This window comes from Pongo abelii, chromosome 9, assembly GCF_028885655.2.
Source record: "Pongo abelii isolate AG06213 chromosome 9, NHGRI_mPonAbe1-v2.0_pri, whole genome shotgun sequence".
In the NCBI taxonomy this organism is placed as follows: Eukaryota; Metazoa; Chordata; class Mammalia; order Primates; family Hominidae; genus Pongo; species Pongo abelii.
In genome coordinates, this window is record NC_071994.2 from 15,740,001 (window position 1) to 15,762,624 (window position 22,624).

Sequence of the window (22,624 nt, forward strand, 5' to 3'; positions counted from 1 at the left end):
CCATTATCTTCTTTTGACATTAAATTCTCCTGTGCTGTTTCTCTCATCAGCTTCAGGGTGACTTTTTTTTTTTTTCTTGAGACAGAGTCTCGCTCTGTCAACCAGGCTGGAGTGCAGTGGCACAATCTTGCCTCACTGTAACCTCCGCCTCCCAGGTTCAAATGATTCTCTTGCCTTAGCCTCCCGAATAGCTGGGATTACAGGTGCCCACCACCACGCCCGGCTACTTTTTGTGTGTGTGTTTTCAGTAGAGACGGGGTTTCACCATGTTGGGCAGGCTGGTCTTGAACTCCCAACCTCAGTCTGATCCGCCCGCCTCGGCCTCCCAAAGTGCTGGGATTACTGGCATGAGCCACTGCGCTCACCCAGGGTGACTCTTTAAGCCTTATAAATAACAAGCAAACCTATTGTCACGTTTTGATAATAGAAAGCTAGACATTTTAACATGATAGATGTTTTGAACTCAATATACGTTTTCATGTTTTCTACTCAACCAGTTTTTATCTAAAAATGAGGAATATGGGTCATATAGGAGAAGGGTGTGACAGGCCAATGGGAAACAGAAGCTGTGTTAGGCAAAGCAATAAAGGTGATATTAATAATGACATTTATCTTTGGTTGCACATTTATTCTCTGCCAGGTATCATATATTTCATGTATACCATCTCATTTTGTCCTTTACAACAACCTCATGAGGTGGATATTATAATGAGAATCTTTGTGTAGGTGAACTATGACCTTTGGAGAGACAGGTGAAATAACTTGCTCAAGACTGCACAGCTGGTGGATGGCAGAGATGGGATTCATACCTGGGTCTGTATGACTCTGAAATTAGAACTTTCATCCACCATGCTTTACTGCTCTCCCAGATAATAACACTAGCCTATACTGCCTCTTCACAAACACTAGAAGTTTGAAAAAATAGACTGGGTGGAGTTTTTTCTTCTTTAACTCTCCCATTCTCTCTCTTTCCAGTGAAAAGAAATGTGAATTCTCAATGGTGAGGCCAAGGCAAAACTGACCCTTGTAAGGCTGCAACTGGAAAATCGGTCCTTTGATGGTAGAGATAGATTGCTTCATGTGTGTGGTTTCTGAAGTTTTGCCTTTATCCAAACTTGTCATGAGAATGTATGGCATGTCTAGTTCTGCATTAAGATACATACCTTTAGGCCATGATGAGAAATCTTCCCAAGCCTCATCAATCTTGATAGGAATCCAAGAGAATAACCATTATGTTCCTACGAAGTTCTCAGTAGCTCATGAGCCCACTTTAGTTTAACTCAGCAGAGGCCAATTTCTCAATCTGCAATAGGCCATACATACCCACGTATATGTACTCCAGAGGCATTGATCATGACATCCTTCTGGACCAGGATTATAGTTTGGTATAGACAGGTCCAACAATGTAATAAATTACATTCATGTGGTGGAAGAACAATGGGTTGAGCATCTGAAGATGTCTCTGTAATTAACTTAATATAAGACCTTGAACACATCACTTTATCTCTCTGGGCTTTTATTTCCTTATCTTCTGAAAAAAATGTTGGACTTAATCATCTTATCTGCCTGCCAGATAGCTGTCTTGATTGACATAAGGTTACTTCATCTTTGGAAAAATAACAATCAGTTCACTCCTATAACACTAGTTACTTCATGCTGCACAGAAGCTTGGGTTATCAGTTATCTACTAACTTAAATAGGAAGACAAATTGTTCGTAGTCAGTATAGTTGGTTTACTGACAATGTATCTGAGTATGTAAATGTGAATTCATGGGAAAAATAATATAAGGTGTCCTTGGTGATGAAGAGCTGAATTTGTTCTCTTTTCTTTTCTTTTTTTTTTTTTTTTTTTTTGAGACAGAGTCTCACTGTGTTGCCAGGTTGGAATGCAGTGGCACGATCTCGGCTCACTGTAACCTCTGCCTCCTGGGTTCAAGTAATTCTCCTGCCTCAGCCTCCCGAGTAGCCACCACGCCCGGCTAATTTTTTGTATTTTTAGTAGAGACGGGGTTTCACCGTGTTAACCAGGATGGTCTCGATCTCCTGACCTCTTGATCCATCCTCCTCAGTGTCCCAAAGTGCTAGGATTACAGGCGTGAGCCACCATGCCCGGCCTCTTTTTTTTTTTTTTTTTGAGACGGAGTCTTGCTGTGTTGCCAGGCTGGAATGCAGTGGTGCGATCTTGGCTCACTGCAACCTCTGCCTCCTGGGTTCAAGTAATTCTCCTGCCTCAGCCCCCTGAGTAGCTGGGACTACAGGTGCGCACCACCATGCCCAGCTACTTTTTGTATTTTTAGTAGAGACAGGGTTTCACCATGTTGGCCAGGATGGTCTCGATCTCTTGACCTCACGAGCCACCCGCCTTGGCCTCCCAAAGTGCTGGGGTTACAGCTGTGAGCCACTGCGCCTGGCTTGGATTTGTTTTCTATTCCCTTTCAGAAGGCACGAGTCTTCTCTTCAGTCTTCTCATGGCTGACTTCATTTCCTGGTTCCTCAGAGTGTAGATCAAAGGGTTCAGCAGAGGGGAGATGACAGTGAAGGTGACAGTGATGGCCTTATCTGTGGGGAGGGCAGTGAAGGGCCGGGCATAGACATAGATGCAGGGCACGAAATGCAGAGTCACCACAGTGATGTGGGAGGTGCAAGTGGAGATGGCTTTCCTCCTGCCCTCTCCTGCCTGAGACCTCAGCGTCATTAGGATGACTATGTAGGACACAAGCAGGAAGATAAACCACAGGGTAGTGACCAGGCCGTTGTTGGAAATCATCAAGAGCTCAAGAGCAAAAGCGTCAGTGCAAGCGAGTTTGAGGACCTGGGGGACATCGCAGTAGAAAGTGTCAAGAACATTGGGTCCACAGAAAGGGAGAGGCAGCAACAAGGAGATCTGCACGATGGAGTGGACAAAGCCCCCCATCCAGGAGGCAGAGATAAGGGCAGTGCATCGCCCTCTACTCATGACGGTCGCATAGTGCAGGGGCTTGGAGATGGCCATGTAGCAGTCAAACGCTATCACAAAGAGAGAAAAAATGTCTGCCCCACCAAGGAGGTGGAAGAGAAATATCTGTGTCATGCAGCTTGTATAGGATATGGTCTTTTTCTTTGACAGAAGGTCCAGCAAGACTTTAGGAGCAGTTAAGGAGGAGAAGCAGATGTCAAGGATGGCCAGATTGTGGAGCAGGAAGTACATGGGGGTGTGAAGGCGAGACTCACAGGTCACAGTGACCATGATGAGGAGGTTTCCCAGCAGAGTCGTCATGTACACAAGACATAAAAAAAGAAACAAGACCAAACTCAGGTCTTGGGATTGAGTAAGTCCCAGAAATATAAATTCTTTTACTCTGGTGACATTTCCCAACTCCATTGAATCATGTTTTCTCTTTCCTGAATATCTTGGAAAAAATAATGTTATTTCAGAAAGTGTTTACTCTCTCTTAATAGATTCAGGTATTAGGTCTGAAAACTTGTGAGATATTACCACCACGTGAATTACAATTTCAAGTTTATTGCCAATGCATGTAAAATGACATCTTATTACACCATCATGCATACACTTATATAAATTACAATTTTAAAAAATGTATAAAAATGCATAAAAATAATGTTCCAGTTATTCAAGATACTTAGAACATTATTCAAGATAAACAGATGGGGGTATTAACTATTTAGAAAGAGACTATTGTGGCATGGGAAATATAAAAATTGGATTAGTTTGTTGTGTGAATAAGGCAGTGTTTACTTTGTGTGACTAGAACACCTTGAGTTTCACAGGGCTGAGGATTTTGTTGTTTTTTCCCAGACTGGATGCTCCATTTATATGGTTCTAAGAACCCCTGTCTGCAAAGAGGCCCCCCACTGGATTGAATTGTATGGAAGCAGCACCCCTCCCTTCTTAAATCACAAACTTATTTCCATGAAAAATTAGAAAATGTTTAAGTCATAAAATTCATTTCTATTGCTCTATTCTTCTTTAAGGGGACTTCTTTGTTTCTTTCTTTACTTTAATCTACTTTAGGTACTGAAACCCCGGGGTGGTGAATAGCTCCTTAGCTATGGAAATGAAAATATTACTCAGAGCTTCTCTTCTGTTGTTTCAATTTCTTTCTTAAAAAATAATTTTTGTTGAGCTATCATCGACATACCATAGACTGCACATATTTGAATTCACACTTCGATAATTTCTTTTTTTTTTTTTGAGAGAGAGTCTTACTCTGTCGCCCAGGCTGGAGTGCAGTGGCGCGATCTCGGCTCACTGCAACCTCTGCCTCCCAGGTTCAAGTGATTCTCCCTCCTCAGCCTCCTGAGTGGCTGGGATTGAAGGCGTGTGCCACCAGGCCTGGCTAATTTTTGTATTTTCAGTAAAGACAGGCTTTCACCATATTGGCCCAGCTGGTCTCGAACTCCTGACCTTGTGATCCACCCATCTCGGCCTCCCAAAGTGCTGGGATTACAGGCATGAGCCACTGCTCCCGGCTGATAAGTTTTGACATATATACCTGTGACACCATCTCTATAGTTAAGAGAGTGAATATATCTATCACCTAGAAAATGTCCTTGGGCCCCTTTGTAGCCTGTCCCCTTTACCCTTCCTTCTTCAGGCAACCACTGATCTGCTTTCTGTCATTATACATTAGTTTGTATTTTCTACAATATTCTATAAGTGAAATTCTATTTGTATTTTCTTCTTGTCTGCCTTCTTTCAACCATGAAATTCATCCATTGTTTTGTGTGTACTGCTATTTTGTTCCTTTCTATTGTATGAATATACCACAGTTTGCTTATCCACTCACTTGTAGGTGAACATTTGGGTTATTTGTGGCTTTTGAATATTACTCATAAAGCTGCTATGAACATTCACGTTTGGGTCTTTGTGTGGACATATGTTTTCAGTTCTCTTGGGTAAGTAGCTAGGAGTGGAATGGCTGTAACTCTTAACATTCAATAGTATGAGAACAAAAAACCCAATTAAGCAACAAGGACAAATTATTTTAACAAAATGAAGTCACTAAAAGAAGTTAAAAAAAAGAAGAGAAAAAAGGACAAATTATTTGAACAGACACTTCAGCAAGAAGACATAGAGAGAGCAAATAAGCACATGAAAAGGCTCAACATCATTTATCACTGAGAAAATATAAATTAAAACCACAGTGTAATTTAAAAATAGTATACATTAGAGTCACTAGAATGAAAAAGATTGATATATCAAGAGTGGACAAAGATGTAGACCAATGGAACTCCAGTGGGAATGTAAAATGGTACAATCACTTTTGAAAATAGTTTGGCAGTTTTTTTTTTTTTTTTTTTTTTAGATGGCGTCTTGCTCTGTCACCCAGGCTGGAGTGCAGTGGCACAATCTTGGCTCACAGCAACCTCTGCCTCCCAGGTTCAAGCGATTCTCCTACCTCAGCCTCCCAAGTAGCTGGGATTACGGGCTCCCACCACCATGCCCAGCTAATTTTTATATTTTTAATAGAGGCAGGGTTTCACCATGTTGGCCAGGCTGGTCTTGAACTCCTGACCTCAGGTCATCCACCAGCCTTGACCTCCCAAAGTGCTGGGATTACGGGCGTGAGCCACCGCGCCTGGCTGGCAATTTTTAAAAAAACTGTTACACATACACTTACCTTATAACTGTGTTGCTTTTGAATTCCTTTCTTTCTTTTTTTTTTTTTTTGGTGAATCTTTGAAATGGGCCTTATTTTCTTTCTTCCTAGTTTATCTCCTTTTTCTTTCCATAATTAGAAACAAATGAAGGGCAAAAGTCCCTTTCTTCCTGTTCTTTGGGTGTGTTCTCCAATTTAAATGAAGATATTTCTTCTCACTTAGCTCACTTTGTCTTCAAGTTTTCTTTCCTCTCTAGGCAATTTTGTCCAAAGTCTATTTAATGGGTAAATCCAAAAACAAGCTGCCAAGAAGTATTCTACCTTTGAGGTAGATGCCTACTAGATTCTGGCACCACACAACCTGTTCAAATCCCAGCTGAGTACTTACTGGTTGTGTTAACGTGAGCAAATTGCTTCATCCCTTGACCTCATTCTCTGTATCAGTAATTTGGAGACAATAGCATCTCCTTCATAAGACTTTTGTGAGGGTTAAATAAGTTAATCTACGTAGAGCATCAGTACTTAGAGCGTTGCCTAATCTGTAATAAGTGTAATTATATGTGTGCTACCTTAAAGACAACTCCGGGTTAATAATTCCCACACACAGCTTCTTCAATAAGCATATTTCCAATATATTTATGGACATTCTTTTAGAGGAGCTGCATGTTTCCCACACGTGTGTCCTCAACCACTTCATCAGAACATTTGCTGTTTTGAAGGAATTAGGAGATATTTGCCTTCCAGTGACCCAGAGAGTCGTGACAGTGTATGACAGTAAAAAGAGCACTTGCTTGGTTTGGCTTCTTCTCTGACATCTTATTAGCAGACCAGAGAAATTGTTCAGTGCAAGGGCTCTGGGATCAAGACTCATCTGGGTTAAAGTCCTGGCTTTGCCATTGTGTGATTTGGGCAAGAACATAACCTCATCGAGCCTCTATTTTTTCATCTGTAGGATGGGGATAATAACAATACTCACCTCACAGGGAAGTTATGAGGGTTGGAGAATTAACTTGTGTAAACTTCTCAGCATATGGGCTGGTTATCTGTCATGATTAGTGCTATGCTGGGTAACCCTAACAGTGAAGCCTCATCAGTAAATGGAGTGTATTGAACTAAATGGTAGCTATCAATCCTGATTAGCTTAAAGAGAGAGGAAATGGTCACTAGGAACACCAACTCAGTATGGTTACTAGAGATGTGAGGAAAACCAATATAGTTATTAAACTCTTCAAAGGGACCTCCATATAAACAGCACATTGTTTACACACACATGGGTGGAAGGTAAACCATATCCCAGACCCCAGGCCAGGACTATTGGTCAGAAAGAAATAGGTCTCATGTTCACAAACTGCCTTTGGTAATTTAAAGACAACATCCCCTAGCTTCTGCTCCACCCTTCTGCTACTTTTAATCCATCCAATTATTTAGCAAATATTTATGGAGTATGGGAAGAGTTCTAGGTTATTTGAGAGAAATGAATATAATCTAAATGCAGTGGGAAAAGCATTGAATCTAATAGTTACATGGGAGTGATGGGGACCATCTAAGGACAGATGAAGAGCTGAGTGTGAAAAGAGGATGATTTCCAAATAAGAGGCTCAGTGAAGCTGTATGGAGGAAGTGGTGTTTATGTTTGGGACATATAGGAACGGGGAGAAAGGACATTCTGGCCTTAGGGGACTATTTAAATATATGAAAGTTGCTAATGAGTGGGAAGTTTGGCTGGAAAGAAAGGGTGCAAACATGACAGCATGGAAAGACAGAGAAAAGAAAATCATTGCTATCATAAGGTCTCAGAAAACAATACCCTATAATGAAGGCCTCAAAAGTAGCCTCAGAAGTAAAAGTTTTTCTCTGACTTCCTCCTGCCTTCCTGTGTCAGGTGGGTGGTCCTTCATTCTTCCCCAAGGTTAGCTGTAGAAACTACAATACCTCTTGCCTAAGGTGGGTCATGGAAACCAGAACGCTTTTTCTCCAAAGCCAGCCATAAAACCTAAACATATTGTTCTAACCTCCCTGTGACTCCACCTTTCTGTGTAAGAGTTGGCCATAAATAAATTCTCAGGTCTACTTTGATTGTAGGTCATAAGAACCCCATTCCAGAGAGACAGAGAGAGAGAGAGAGAGAGAGTGAGCACTGCCTCATACCTAGGAGGAAGGAATTGCTGCACAGAGAGGCCAAACAGGATATAAACAGACAGGACCTGCTGGGTTTCACTATTGTCCATTAGCATTAGATCATACCATTTTTTTAAATTTAAAATTTTTATTTTTATGGAGCTCTTCACTAAATTGCGTGCCATCCTGGTAAAGGGGCCATGCTAATCTCCTCTGTATTGTTCCAGTTTTAGTATACGTGCTGCCAAAGCAAGCGATCATACCTTTTTTTGTCCAATCATATTTCTACATGGCTGTCCACACCTTTTTGAACCTAAACATAAAAATGAACATTTTCTTTGCATCTTTGGGTCTTCATTCTGAAGGCTCCCATGTCATGTAACACTATGATCAAATACATTTGTATTCGTTTTCTCCTAATTGTCTGCCTTTTGTCAGCTGATTTTCAGTGAACTTTCAGAGGATGAAGGGGAAGTTTTCCCCTGTCCCCTACACTATAAACTTCTTATTTTTGTGTTAGATCTAAAGAAGGGTAGACAGGTGTTTATTGTCTGAGTCTCTCAACTTTTGTGAACGTTTGTTACTGTAGGTTTAAGTTCAGGTAAGAATCACCTCTGTTGATTTCAGCCTGAGAAGATCTGTCTAGAGAAAAGAAGACTGAGAAAAATCTCTTCTCTGTACCATTCAAGAGGTCGCAGAAAGCAAAAGCTGCCTTTTCCCCAATTCCAAACTCACCTCAACTCTTTCTCTCATTCCACAACGTACTCTTTGTTACTATTTCTAGCTTGTGCTGTCGGTTACTAAAGGAAGGTTCTCCCAGAATGCAGCATCTTGTATACATATTACATTATTTGTAGTCATAGTGTATTTGTGAATCTTAACGATTACATCTAGATTTCAATTTTTCTTTTTCTTATTTCTCACTCTATGCATAAACACCCAGACACCCCAGGCACACACACACATGCAGACTTTTATTTTTTTACCTAAAATCTGCAATCTTCTTCCAAGAATTCCAACATCTTAAATAATGTTCACATGAATCTCAGGAATCATCCAACTTCAGAAAATTCTGCTCAACACCCCTCTGAAGGCCAGTTATTTCAATGGCATCTCTTCTATCTTAATGTGGAAAGGACTTAGGGAATAATATTTTCTTGGCTCTTCCACACTGATTCACAGTGCCCCATCATATTTACCAGTTCCTTAATCCCAGAACTAGTGTGAGAATTATCAGAGGGATTACAGTTGGATGCAGTTGTGGAAAAATTCTGCTCATGGTGAGGTTGTTTCAGTGGGAGTAATTAAGAAGTCACTCAGACACATATACTTAGGAACACACATTTTGTCTAGAGCCTAAAATTTTTTAGAGGCAACTGAAAGAATGAATCCCCTTATCTTCTGGCTTCAAAAAGAAGAAAGGTTGTGTGGAAACATGTCAAGCTGTATTCCTGAGAAAGTCCAAAAAGTGTTATTCTTAGTGATCAGAGGGCACCCTTCCACGAGTACCCGTGGTGCAGAGAAACTTGGAGCTGACGAGGGGACTGGACTCTGCCTGGTCTTCCATCCTATTCTATTTCCAAGCCTAACAACTTACACAAAGAGAACTGGAAATGGAACCTTTAGGAACAAACAGCACAGGGGCATGCAAGTTTTGGGGAAGGCTCGTCCCTTCTCCAGATCTCAACACTTACTTTACTGACTGGGAATCCCCAGCTTGGGAAGAGGTTGAAACAGGCACAGGACAGAGTAGCATGGTTGGCTGTCTATACTAAGAAAAATAAAGTCAAATGAAACAAGACATCAAGATGGCCACACAGTGAAAATGTGATTCTACTCAATAGCTAGCTTCATTGTTTGACCATCTTTAAGATCTACAGCTTTAAGCTTCTAAAAATGGAATACTGGCCATAATTGCTCCCATTGTTTCCCTTGTTTTTGATGACCTTGACAGTACTGAAGAGTCATTGTCAAGTATTTTATAGAATAGGTGTCCCCAACCACCAGGCCATGAACTGTTACCAGCTCTTGGCCTGTTAGAAACCAGGCCACACAACAGGAGGTGAGTGGGGGGTGAGCAAGTGACAGAAGCTTCATCTGTATTTACAGCCGCCCCTCATTGCTGGCATTACTGCCTGAGCTCTACTTCCTGTCAGATCAGTGGGGACATTAGATTCTTATAGGAGGGGGAACACTACTGTGAACTCTGCATGCGAGCTATCTAGGTTGCATGCTCCTTATAAGACTCTAATGCCTGATTATCTGTCACTGTCTCCCATCATTCCCAGATAGGACCTTCTAGTTGCAGGAAAACAAGCCCTGGGCTACCACTGATTCTACATTATGGTGAGTTGTATAATTATTTCATTATATATTACAAGTAATAATAATAAAGTGCACGACGTATGTAACGCACATGAATCATCCCAAAACCATCCCCACCACCTTCATTTGTGGAAAAATTATCCTCTGTGAAACCAGCCATGATGCCAAAAAGGTTGGGGACTGCTGTTATACGACGTTCTTCAATTTGGCTGGTCCTGATGATTTTCTCATGGTTAGACAGGGGTGGCAGATGTCTGGGAGAAAGAACACAGAGGCCAAATGTCACTCTCATCACATCATATCAAAGGGTATGTATTAGTCTGTTTTTGCACTGCTGATAAAGACATACCAGAGACTGGGTACTTATAAAGGAAGGAGGTTTAATTGACTCACAGTTTCACATGGCTGGAGAAACCTCACAATCATGGCGGAAGGCAAGGAGGAGCAAGTCATGTCTTACATGGTGGCAGGGAAGAGAGAATGAGAACCAAGAGAAAGGAGAAACCCCTTATAAAACCATCAGATCTCATGAGACTTATTCACTACCATGAGAACAGTATGGGGGAAACCACACCCATGATTCAATTATCTCCCACCAAATCCCTCCCACAGCACATGGGAATTATGGGAGCTACAATTCAAGATGAGATTTGGGTGAGGACATAGTCAAACAATATCAGGGTACATGCCATTAACATGATTGATCACTGATGATGTTAACTTTGAACACCCAGCTGAGGTAGTCTTTGTCAGGTTTCTCCAGGATTTAAAAAAATTGTACTCTTTGGAGAGAAGAGATAACTATTTATAACTCACACTTAGAGAGTTGGGGCTGGGTGTGGTGGCTTGTGCCTGCAATTCCAGCAATTTTGGAGGCCAAGGCAGGAGTATTGCTTGAGCTCAGGAGTTTGAAACCAGTCTGGGAAACATGGTGAAACCCTGTCTCTACTAAAAATACAACAATTAGCTAGGCATGGTGGCACCTGCCTATAGTCCCAGCTACTTGTGGGGCTGAGCTGGGAGGATCGCCTGAGCATAGGAGGTTGAGGCTGCAGTAAGCCAAGATGCACCACCGCCCTCCAGCCTGGGCAACAGAGTGAGACCATGTCTCAATTAAAAAAAAAAAAAAATTGGGAGTCATGCTCCACGTCCTTGAGGGTGGAGAATCTACATACATTATTTGGAATTCTCCTGCATGCAAGACTTGTCTATTATCCTCCATTTATTGATTTATTTAATCATTTATTTATGATTGGGCTCATGGATATTTATTTTGTACTTTGGGTTATAATCCATGACTACATTATGTATTTTGTTGTTCCAACTTTGGCCATGGGAAACTCTTTAAGTTGGCTCCTGTGCCCCTTTGAAGTACCTCCACTGTTTTGCTTTTTAAACATTTCTTTGTTTTTTGGTGCTAAAAGATGCTCCAGGCTTATATTGTATATTCCCTGCCCCAGTCCTAAAATCAGTCATTTCTCCAAGAAATACTGGTGCCTTTGTTAAAAAAAAATTTATTAAGTGATTTGAAAATATAAATAAATAACACAATAAATGGTACCAACCAAAGAAAACAAAACAAAAACCTGACTTTTTATATTATTGATTATTTCCAGGTACAGCATTTATTCATGAACATAAAAAGTTTTTATTTTAATTTATTAATTTTCCTAGCTTGGATTACCTGGATGCTTTCTGGGAAGCGTGAGTCCCTAAGAAGATTCCACAGCTATACGGACTCCTACAATGTGACTAGAAGATGTAAACCTCTGGCTTCTGCTGGGAAATAAGTTTCTATTCTTGCAGTCCCATGCATGCAGGATGAGTCTGAAGTGTGACACATAAGTACTGGAAGGAGATATTGGATCTGAAGGGATCATGTAGGTGAGAATGAAGGAACTTTCAATGACCTGATGACCAAATTGGATGATGGAGTTCTCACGGGATACATAGTAGTCAGGAAACCCATGTTGGGTTCATCTGCAAATCATGCCAACTTGACCTTCAAAGTTTTTCAAACTTCTCACCATGACCACCATAACCATTCTAAGTCATGTCTTCATTCTTTCTCTCATGGGGCTACTGTAGTAGGCTCTGAATTCCTCCCTGGTTTTTGTCCTTATCCCTCTTCTGCTCCTTGAAGGCCTCCAAATGTGCCACATCTTACTCACTGTGAAAGCTAAAAGCTTTGCAGTGGTCCACAAAATTGCGATGACCTGGCCCCATGACCCTACCATCCCTCTGAACTCAACTACAGGCACTTCCTTTCTCTTACTTGCTTCTTCTCACTTAGTCCCGAGGGCCTCCTTGCTGTTTCTTGGACCTTGTGGACACATCCCTATCTCAGGGTCTTTGCATATCTGATTTGTGAACTGAGATTTGTATACCGACATACACATTTTGCTAGTTTCAACAATTTTAAGATATCTAGGATCTACCTCCAGAAATGCGCAAAACAAAAAACAGAACAACTCCCAGCAGCTGTAATAGCACATTAAGTAAACAAATAAAAACCAACTTGATATATCGAATAATGTTTTCCATTTTATTCTAGCTTTTTGAATAAGTATGCACAGTCTGAAGCAGCTTCAAAGATTTCAGTCATTTTTAGGAAGTCATGTCTTCAGAGAGTAAAAAATGAATTATTTTCTTAACAATACTTTCCAATGATTTGAATAGCAGAAATGAGTGAGAGCAGTAACTGTCTTTCACTGAATGTTTTAATTCAGTAATTTTCAGTAGTGCTTATTATATTATACTTGTGCCAGGTGTTGGGGATATGACAATAAATAAAGCATAATCCTACTGGGGGAGATTGGGAGAAAGAGAACAGGGAATTGAAACAGGGTCCCAAGGGCTGTGCTACAGCCAAGCCCAGGCTACTGACGGAGTGTCCTGGGGGGGGCCAGCAGACCTGGGGTTCAGAGGAAGATCAGGTTAGAACTATGTTCAAGGTCACAGAGGTCACAATATGTGAGGTTATGTTCTAACTCAAGCTGTGCTGATCCAAGCACCTGCTCTCAGCTATCGGTAGGTGGGCTTTAGATTAAAAAATCGAACAGTGATATTTATTTGGTTCATATTATAGGATTGGAGGAGGAAATTAACCTGGATGTGGTTTCTTTAATTAAAATATGATGACTCCGTGAAAGATCTTATGGAATCCTAATGCCCAAGCTGCATCATATTTCTAATATGTGTCTCAGCTCCCTTCCTGGCAGCAGTACAGGACTGTAGTGGAAATGTCTGAGTGTATTTTGATTTCATTTCCTTTAGTTTTTCCAAGGCTGTATTGCAAAAACAATATACACCTCTCCTGCTAACAATTTTATATCTGTACTTTCTCCTGTGACACAGAACCCATCTTTTTTACATTATTATGATCTGCTAATCAGAATGTTTGAAAGTCATGTGTTTTTTGTTAGTAGACTAAAAAATAATTAGAAATCAATTAGTGAGTAGAATGTATTTGCTGGGCAAGCATTTTCAAAAGTGGTGATAAGGAGGGAAGTACTGGTCTATTTCCTATAAGAAGGTCAGAGTCTTCTCTTCAGTCTCCTCATGGCTGACTTCATCTCCTGGTTCCTCAGAGTGTAGATCAAGGGGTTGAGCAGAGGGGAGATGACAGTGAAGGTGACAGAGATGGCCTTATCTGTGGGAAGGGCAGTGAAGGGCCGGGCATAGACATAGATGCAGGGCACGAAATGCAGGGTCACTACAGTGATGTGGGAGGTGCAGGTGGAGATGGCTTTCCTCCTGCCCTCTCCTGCCTGAGACTTGAGTAATGATAATATGACTATGTAGGACACCAGGAGCAGGAAAAACCACAGTGTGGTGAGCAGTCCATTGTTGGAAATCATTAGTAGTTCAAGTATGAAAATGTCTGTATGGGCCAGTTTGAGCACCTGGGGGACATCACAATAGAAAGTGTCAAGAACATTGGGTCCACAGAAAGGGAGTGGGAGCAACAGGGAAATCTGCACGATGGAGTGGACAAAGCCCCCCAACCAGGCTGCCACTGTGAGCCCAATGCAACGGTCTCTACTCATGATAGTCGCATAGTGCAGCGGCTTGGAGATGGCCACATATCGATCCAATGCCATCACTGACAGAGAAAATACATCCACCCCTCCAATAAGGTGGAAGAGAAACATCTGAGTGAAGCAATGATTGAAGGAGATGGTCTTTCTCTCAGACAGAAGGTCCACCAGAACCTTGGGCGCTGTGATGGAGGAGAAGCAGATATCGGCAATAGATAAATTACGGAGCAAAAAATACATGGGCGTGTGAAGGCGAGATTCACAGGTGACAGTGACCATGATGAGGAGGTTTCCCAGCAGAGTTGTCACATACACCAAGAGTAGGAAAAGAAATAGGATCAAGCTTGCATCCCCATTCTGGGTCAGGCCAAGGAAAATAAATTCTTTTACCCTGGTACAGTTTTTCATCTCCATTGAATCATCCTCTTTATTCTCTTTTGTTTCAAGCTATGTCATACAACAGCACAGGGATGTTTATTTGATTGTCCTCCCAAGCACACTAGAATGCAATTCAGAAACTTCCCTCGTGATTGCAGTGTTCACTATTTGCTGCATTGTCCACATTTTTAAGGCAGCAATCAGTTTGGTGATCAAATTATCACATGCAGAGTCATTCAATAATTATTTTCCTATGAAATTATTTTGGGAAAGAATAAACATATCATGTTTAATAGTGACATTTACATAGTATATTTAATAAATTGATTATTTTTATTATATTTATTATTTATTTTTATATCCATGCAAACTTATTGGTTGCCAGGAACTGTGAAGTGTTATATACAAAGATAAGTTAGACGTAGTTCCAGCCATTAGGAAACTTATAGTCTACACACTTAATAGTCATATTAGCTAATATTCTGTTGACTTCAAGAGAGTCTTATCTTGCTGTTCTATTTCTTATTGCAATGTTGCATGTCACGGATCAATTTCCTAGCTCTTGCTTGTATTCTGTCAGATTTCTTAAAATTGCAGCCTATGATTTCATTTAGTCAACTTGTCCTTGTCACTACTTTACACTAACCAGATTTTTTGCTTAATATTTATTTGAAAGCATGTTAAATTTGCTATTAGGAAACAGATTTGAAACAATGTGTAAAAACAAATCTCAAGGAATATAATTAATGTTTTTGATTATGGTAAAAACAGTTAGCACGAAATCTATTCTTTTAACAATTTTTTAAGTGTACCAGTAGAGGACTATTTACTATAGGTACAATGTTGTACAGCAATTCCCTAGGACTTACACATCTTGTATATGTATAACTGAAACTTTGTGCCCATTGACCAAAACTCCTCTCTTCCCTCTCCCATCAGCCCCTGGCAATTACTATTCTACTTTCAGTTTCAATGAATTTGACTATTTTAGAAGTGGAACCATGCAGTATTTGTCCTTTTGAGAGTGAATAGCATTAAAATATGCTATTGTAATAATTTTGTTTTCTGTTTGTTTTAAGCAAATATTTTCATCTCATCTTGTTACTTATGCTGCTATGGAGGTCAAAAGGTTCTGATTTTTCTAGATGTAAGAAGTGAAAGGACCATCAGCCGGTTCTTATTTTTGTTTTAGCTGCTGCTGTATTATTAATACTATTATTATTATCAGTTAGTTTTCTACACTGTGCAGGAACACATTTTGATAAGAACCTTCAGTGATTTTGGAAATCTGAAAGGTGATTAGTTTTTTCCCAAAAGGAAGAATTTTCCTGCTGAGAGAGGCAGTGAGATGTAGTGAAGAGAGCTCTGGATTGGGGAGATTGGAGCATTGGTTCCATCTAGTCCTTATTCTGCCATCAACTAGCTGAATGACTGGGGCTCTGACTCCTCATCTCTGGACTGTATCAAATGGATTCAGTGTGGACATTATCAGTTTGAACCAGCAGGGAGGAGGAGGGATACGAGCTAAGGAGGAGATTCATTTAAGAGGTTACAAGGCTGACCCTGGGGTCTTATTGTTGATCCCCAATTTCAGGCTGTGTCGAAAGGCGGGAACCAACTGGTAATCTACTTTTTTCTCCTGTCCCGTTCTTCCTCCTTTCCTGTCTCCACCATCAGTAGGTGCATTTGAAGGTGGTTGGGAGAAAACCAGTTGGAGAGTCATGATCCCCCTCTAATCTTCATACCCCAAGAGTTAAAATGTCCTGTGAAAGGTTGTCTTATTTATTCTTATGAAGAAGAGTTTTTTATTTCTTCCCTACAGATAAAGAAACGATGCTCAGAAAGGTGAGTTCATTTTCCCAAACTCACAACAGTAGTAAGTGATGGAACTGAACTTCCAATGTGATTCTTTTAGCTCCAAAGCCAACATTCCATCTGCTACAACATACAATCTTTGTTTAAGCATTCAGTTGACCAGAATTATGTCTTTGCATTAGGGTAAAGGTGGCAGAAAAACTGTCCCAGATGAGATATTTATTAAAAAAAATAAAATTCCAAGATAAGTTTGAGGTTAGCACGAGTTTAACCCAGCCAATCTCTCACCCCTTCTGTAACAATCTCAGTAAGATTGTGCAGCAAGAATTGATGCCATTAAAATGGAACCTGATTCCCTAAAGTTGGACTCGATTACATTCCTGAGCCTGCATTTATCAGGGCAAGTGAGAAGGCATTTATTTAGCCAATGAGCCCTTTAATCCTTCAACACACATTTTGTGATCTTCATGGGGTGGTTGGAATACTACCTATACACGTGAGCACAGCAAGGTTCTTACGGGAATTTTTCACTCTAATGGAAAATACAAAAATATAAGTTTGTAATCACACATGAGAGATGGTGCTGGTACCAATATAGTGCTGTGGGAGCACAGCAGAGCTCTAGCTGGGAATAGTGCAGGAAGGTTTTCTAGAGGAGGTGAGGTTTTCCCCTCAGTCATGATCAGTTCCCAAGAAATGGAAGCAGGATACATCATGCAAAGGAAACAGCCTATAAAAAGCCAGTCAGTAGTGAAGATGACGTACTTATACAGAAGAATATTGGAAAATGCAGTGTGGTTGGCACAGAGTGGGAGAGTGTGGAATGAAAGGAGGTTTTTATTAGTACCAAGGATTTCTTACTCTACTAATAAAGAGCTTATTATTATTATTATTATTTGAGATGGAGTTTGCTGTGTTGCCCAGGCTGGAATGCGGTGGCATGATCTTGGCTCACTGCAACCTCTGCCTCCTGGGTTCAAGCTATTCTCCCATTTCAGCCTCCCCAGTAGCTGGGATTACAGATGCGTGCCACCACGCCCGGCTAATTTTTGTATTTTTAGTAGTGACGGAGTTTCACTATGTTGGCCAGGCTGATCTTGAATTCCTGACCTCATGACCCGTGGCAGCCTCCCAAAGTGCTGGGGTTATAGGCGTGAGCCACTGCGCCCCGCCAAGAGCTTATCATTACATTCAGTGTTTGTTAGGTATTGGTTGGTTAGTGAATGATTGAACTGTCTACTGACCTCCTTGTTCTCATATTCAGGATAGTAAAGTCTAAAATGTTCTTCCATGGTGGGTCGGGGCAATGTCCTTCGACTTCTTTACTCTCAACTTTGATCCATGAATTTCTAGTATCATGCGGAGGAGGGTGTTCTGGAAAGTGGTGATGGAAGGCTGTGGTTCTTGCTCCAGTGTGGAAGAGGGAAAAAGACAGTGACCCCTTCTGAGAGGCAGCCTACACTGTCTCATTAGACTTTCTTCTGCTCTTTCTCTTTTTGGATCAAAGTAAGAGGGTGTTGGGACAACACAGCAGTGAGAGACATTGCCATCTTTAGAATAATGCCAATGTTTATAAGCAGTAATTGATCATTTGAAGGAGAAATTTTAAATTATTATTACTTGCTCCACCTTAAACATAGCCAGTGAATATTTATTGCAATCTTCAAATGCATATGGATAAATTGGACCACATTGTCTGTGTTTAACAAGTGTGTATAGCCTAATAAATGTGGATGATTTGTGTAAATTGATGAAGCATCATGCATTATAGAATGTGAGGTATGTCATGTGAGAAGCAGAGATAGATTTGGGTGAGATTGGAAGTTGATAGAAGATATGATAATTTCCAGTAGAAATACAAGCTTTTACTTTCTTGAGTGTTTCCTATGTGTGAAGCAGCATAAAACTTGATTAATTTAATTCTCACCACCATCTATTGGGTAAGCATTGATGCTATTCCTGTACTTCATATGAAGTATTTCCAGAATCTATGTTTGGCTGAAGGAACAGGTGTATAAAATAAAAAGATGGAAATAGGATAAAAGAAATAGTGCCTTTCCCCCAATATTCTATATGGGCTCTAAATTTTTCTAGAAAGATTGTTTGAAAAAAGTTGTGAAGATAAACATTTGACAGAAAGAGACCTTACCAATAAGCAACTCAAAGGGTCACAGCAAATGCATGATGCTTTCTCTCACACCGAATAGACTACATTTCTGTATCTCTCTCTTTTTTTCTGAGATGGAGTCTCGCTCTGTCATCCAGGCTGGAGTGCAATGGTGTGATCTCAGCTCACTGCAACCTCCACCTCCAGGGTTCAAGCGATTCTCCTGCCTCAGCCTCCCGAGTAGCTGGGATTACAGGCACCGGCCATCATGCCCAGCTAATTTCTGTATTTTTGTAGAGACAGGGTTTCACCATGTTGGCCAGGCTAGTGAACTCCTGACCTCAGGTAATCTGCCTGCTTCAGCATCCCAAAGGGCTGGGATTACAGGCGTGAGCCACCACACCTGGCCTCTGTATTGCTCTTAACACCAGTCTCCCCAATATTTAACACCCACCTTTGTTGTTTCTGTCAGTCAGATGATCACCTTGACTCTGAAGCATTTAATATACCTGAAAAGATAATATACCTGAAAAAAGTCAAATTATTTATATGTAATTAGTAACAACATTTCAATTTCAGTATACATAACCTTAACCTTAGCTAGCAGGTTGATGGCTTTAGTTTCTTCCTCTGATCCTGAAACTCCAAAAAAAAAAAAAAAATTGGATGCTGTTAGATACAGTGCATGACAGAAGATTGTTGACATTAATTCTTGAAGATTTTGTCTAAACGTAGAGCCCTTTGGAATACCAGATATCTTGGTGTCTGCTCCACTTTCAGGAGACAAAGGGCAGACTCAAGGTATCATATCTTTAAAATTCTTCCATTGTGTCCCTATCTTATGCCCAAATCCCTGAGGCTCATGCTTAATTTAAGAATCGCAAAGAGAATGTTATTGGACAAGGGAGTGGAAATTAAGTGGCTGATTTTGCCGTTGGTAATGGAGTTTCAATGGGAGTTATTAAAATGTTACCAAAGCATGCACATGTACACACAGACACATACAGGCACATTTTGGTTGGTGTCCAAGTTCTTTGGAGGCAATAGAAGAAATCCATCCCCTTGACCACAGTTCACTAAAAGCTTTGTTAAAACATGCCGAGTGCTATGCCAGCAAGACTTTGAGTCCAATTTTCACAGCTTGCAGTGCTCAGAGGACACCATCTACCTGGGTTTCAACTAGATTGCCAAAAACCTAGGAGAACTGGACCTCAAATAATTTGCTACCAGTCCGGTTTCTAATTATACACAGAATGATCGTAGCTCAATGACATCGCTATAAGCATCCACATAAATAGAGTCACAACTTAGACAATGTTTGGTGGATGCACATTTTCTCTTATGGGATATTTCAATTTGGAGATAGCTAAATCAGTATAAGTTAGTAAAACTATTCAACAATTAACAGTGTTAATTTAGAATAACTTGTTTATTGATTGGTTTGATATATAGAACTCAAATTCACTATTTCCACAGTGATGATGAGTTTGGATTTTCCTGCTTTTCTACCTTTTTTTTTTTGAAAGCAAGTTTATCTACAAACATAACATGAAACAGGTCATGTATGTTGAAACTGGTAATTTTTGGCCAGGCGTGGTGGCTCAGGCCTGTAATCCCCCTACTTTGTGGTGCCGAAGTGGGTGGATCACTTGAGGCCGGGAGATCAAGACCAGCCTGGGCAGCATCGTGAAACTCCATCTCTACTAAAAATACAAAAACTAGCCATGTGTGGTGGCGTTTGCCTGTGATCCCAGATGCTTAGACAGGAGAATCGTTTGAACCCAGGAGGCAGAGGTTGCAGTGAGCCAAGATCGTGTCACAGTACTCCAGTCTGGGTGACACAGCAAGCCTCCGTCTCAAGAAAAAAAAAAAAAAAGGTAATTTTTGTTTGTTTCATGTTCAGGAGCCAAGTAATTTGGTCCCAGAGAACCACACTGAATGGAACTTTGCCTCCATCCTCTTCTGTCTGAGTCATCAAATTTTAAATTTAATTGGAAACAAGAATTGATATGTGAATAGGATGCAGTAATCACATTCATGTGAGACAGGGACTTGTGATTATATAAGTTCTCTGGCATCTGTGATTTATATCAAATACACAGAAGAGTGTAAAAACCTGTTCAGTTTTTTCTCAAGAGTCTATTTTATACCCAAGACATTGAAAGTACAGCAGTGAATAAAACAGACCCAAATCCTGTCCTCATAGAGTGTTCTAATTGGATGACCCAGATAATAAATAACGTAAATAAAATGTATGGAGTACGTTGGTGATAAACAGAACAAAAACCATTAGGCAGGGCAGTGAGATAGGCAGCAAGGGATAAGAACTGCAAATTATAAAAGGGTATTAAGGTGAGGGGGGTATGTTTTTGGAACATCAGCAAGGCTGGTGTTTAACAGATGATGTGAAAAGGTAATGGGTGGGTAAGATTTTGGTGAACTATTAGGCCATTGTGAGAATTTGACTTCTATTCCGAGTGAAATTGGAGGTTTTAAGAGGAAAACTCTTGGATCTGTAATTTTTCATACTTAAGAGCAGCAACAGAGGCTGGGTGCGGTGGCTCACGCCTGTAATCCCAGCACTTTGGGAGGCCAAGGTGGGCAGATTTCTTGATTCCTGGAATTTGAGACCAGCCTGGATAACATGGCAAAATCCTGTCTTTCCCCAAGGTACAAAAATTAGCCAGGTATGGTGGTGCATACCTGTAGTCCCAGTTACTTGGGAGGCTGAGGCAGGAGGATCATTTGGTCCCGGGAGTTGAAGGTTGCAGTGAGCCAAGGTTGTGCCACTGCGCTCCAGCCTGGGTGACAGACAAGACCCTGCTTCAGAAAAAAAAAAGAGAAAACCTATATACCCACAGCCAAGTATATAAATATGTTAATATTTTGGCAAGCAAATTTCAGTTCCACTAAAAACTTTCTGGAGTTATAATATGGAAGGACTCTTTTGTGTTTGACTTTTTTCTTATGCTTTTGAGATTTATCCATTTTGTTGCAAGTTATCAGTTGTGTCATGTTTAACTTTTTAAGTAATTGCTAGACTATTTTATAAAGCAATTGCACTATTTGACAGCCCCACCAGCAGTGTTCCAGTGGCTGCCATACTCTTCCTGACTCTTGATATTGTTAGCAGCATGGATTTTAATGATCCTCATGGGCATGTGGTGGTATCTTATTATGGTGTTAATGTGCATTTCCCTGATGACCAGTGATGTTGATCATCTTTTCAAGTACTTATTGACTAATCATATAATTTATTTTGTGGTGTGCCTATTCAAATTTGTAACTATTAAAAAATCTTTTTTTTTCCTGAATTTGAGTTTTAGGGATTTTAAATATATTTTGGATACCAGTTAATCGTAAGAAATATGTATTGCAAAGAGTTTAACCTAGTCTACAGCTTGTTCTTAGTTTTCTTAATAATGTTTTGGAAGAACAGAAATTTAAAAATTTGAAGTTCTAGTATGTTTTTCTATTTTTTTAATCATGTCTAAGAAATATTTACTTACCTTAACATTGCAAATATCTTGTCCAATTTTCTTCAGAGGTTTTGTAGTTTGAACTTTTATGTTTATATCTTTGATATACTCCAAGTTAATTTTTTGCATAATGTGACTTTCAGGTGAAGGTTTTTTGTTTTCCACATGGATAACCAGTTGTTTTTGCTCAATTTATTAAAAAGATGATTATTCTCTGCTCCTCTCTTGATTTACTTTGGCACATTTATTTAAATTTAATTGATCATATACGTGTGCCTGTATTTACAGACTTCTTTTCAAATGATCCATGCTAGCTTCATGCCCATTTTATATGGTATTGATGATTGTAGCTGTCCAATAAATCTTGAATTCAGATAGTATAAGTTCTCCAACTTTGTTTTCTTTTACAAATTTGTTTTATGTATTCTAGATTCCTTTCATTTCCATAGAAAATTTACAATCAGGCATGGAGTCCTGGTTCATGCCTGCAATTCCAGCACTTTGGGAGGCCAACGCAGGTGGATCGCTTGAGCCCAGGAGTTTGAGACCAGCTTGGCAAATATGGCGAAACCCTGTCTCTACAAAATATATATATATAAAAGCTGGGCATGATGTCATGTGCCTGTATGTAGTCCCAGCTAATTGGGAGGCCTAAGCTGGAGGATCACTTGAGCCTGAGAGGTTGAAGCTTCAGTGAGCTGAGATCGCACCACAGCACTCCAGCCTGGGTGACAGAGAGAGACCCTGTGAAAAAAAAATTAC

The 22,624-nt window shown here is 40.3% G+C and overlaps 2 protein-coding genes and 1 non-coding gene across 3 annotated transcripts; all 3 read right to left on the reverse strand.

The window, feature by feature from the left end:
- Positions 1-2,425: 2,425 nt before the first annotated feature.
- On the reverse strand, positions 2,426-3,361 carry LOC100432925 (olfactory receptor 4D11). The gene has a single exon (XM_002821738.1). The coding sequence runs from the start codon at positions 3,359-3,361 to the stop codon at positions 2,426-2,428; it is 936 nt and encodes a 311-aa protein (XP_002821784.1).
- A 4,507-nt stretch (positions 3,362-7,868) lies between these two features.
- On the reverse strand, positions 7,869-7,971 carry LOC112135573 (U6 spliceosomal RNA). Its single transcript, XR_002916839.1, has one exon. It is a non-coding gene; the product is annotated as a U6 spliceosomal RNA (small nuclear RNA).
- A 5,608-nt stretch (positions 7,972-13,579) lies between these two features.
- LOC100447103 (olfactory receptor 4D10) lies at positions 13,580-14,497 on the reverse strand. Its single transcript, XM_002834981.4, has one exon. It carries the CDS (start codon positions 14,495-14,497, stop codon positions 13,580-13,582), a length of 918 nt encoding a protein of 305 aa, XP_002835027.3.
- Between the last annotated feature and the right edge of the window lie 8,127 nt (positions 14,498-22,624).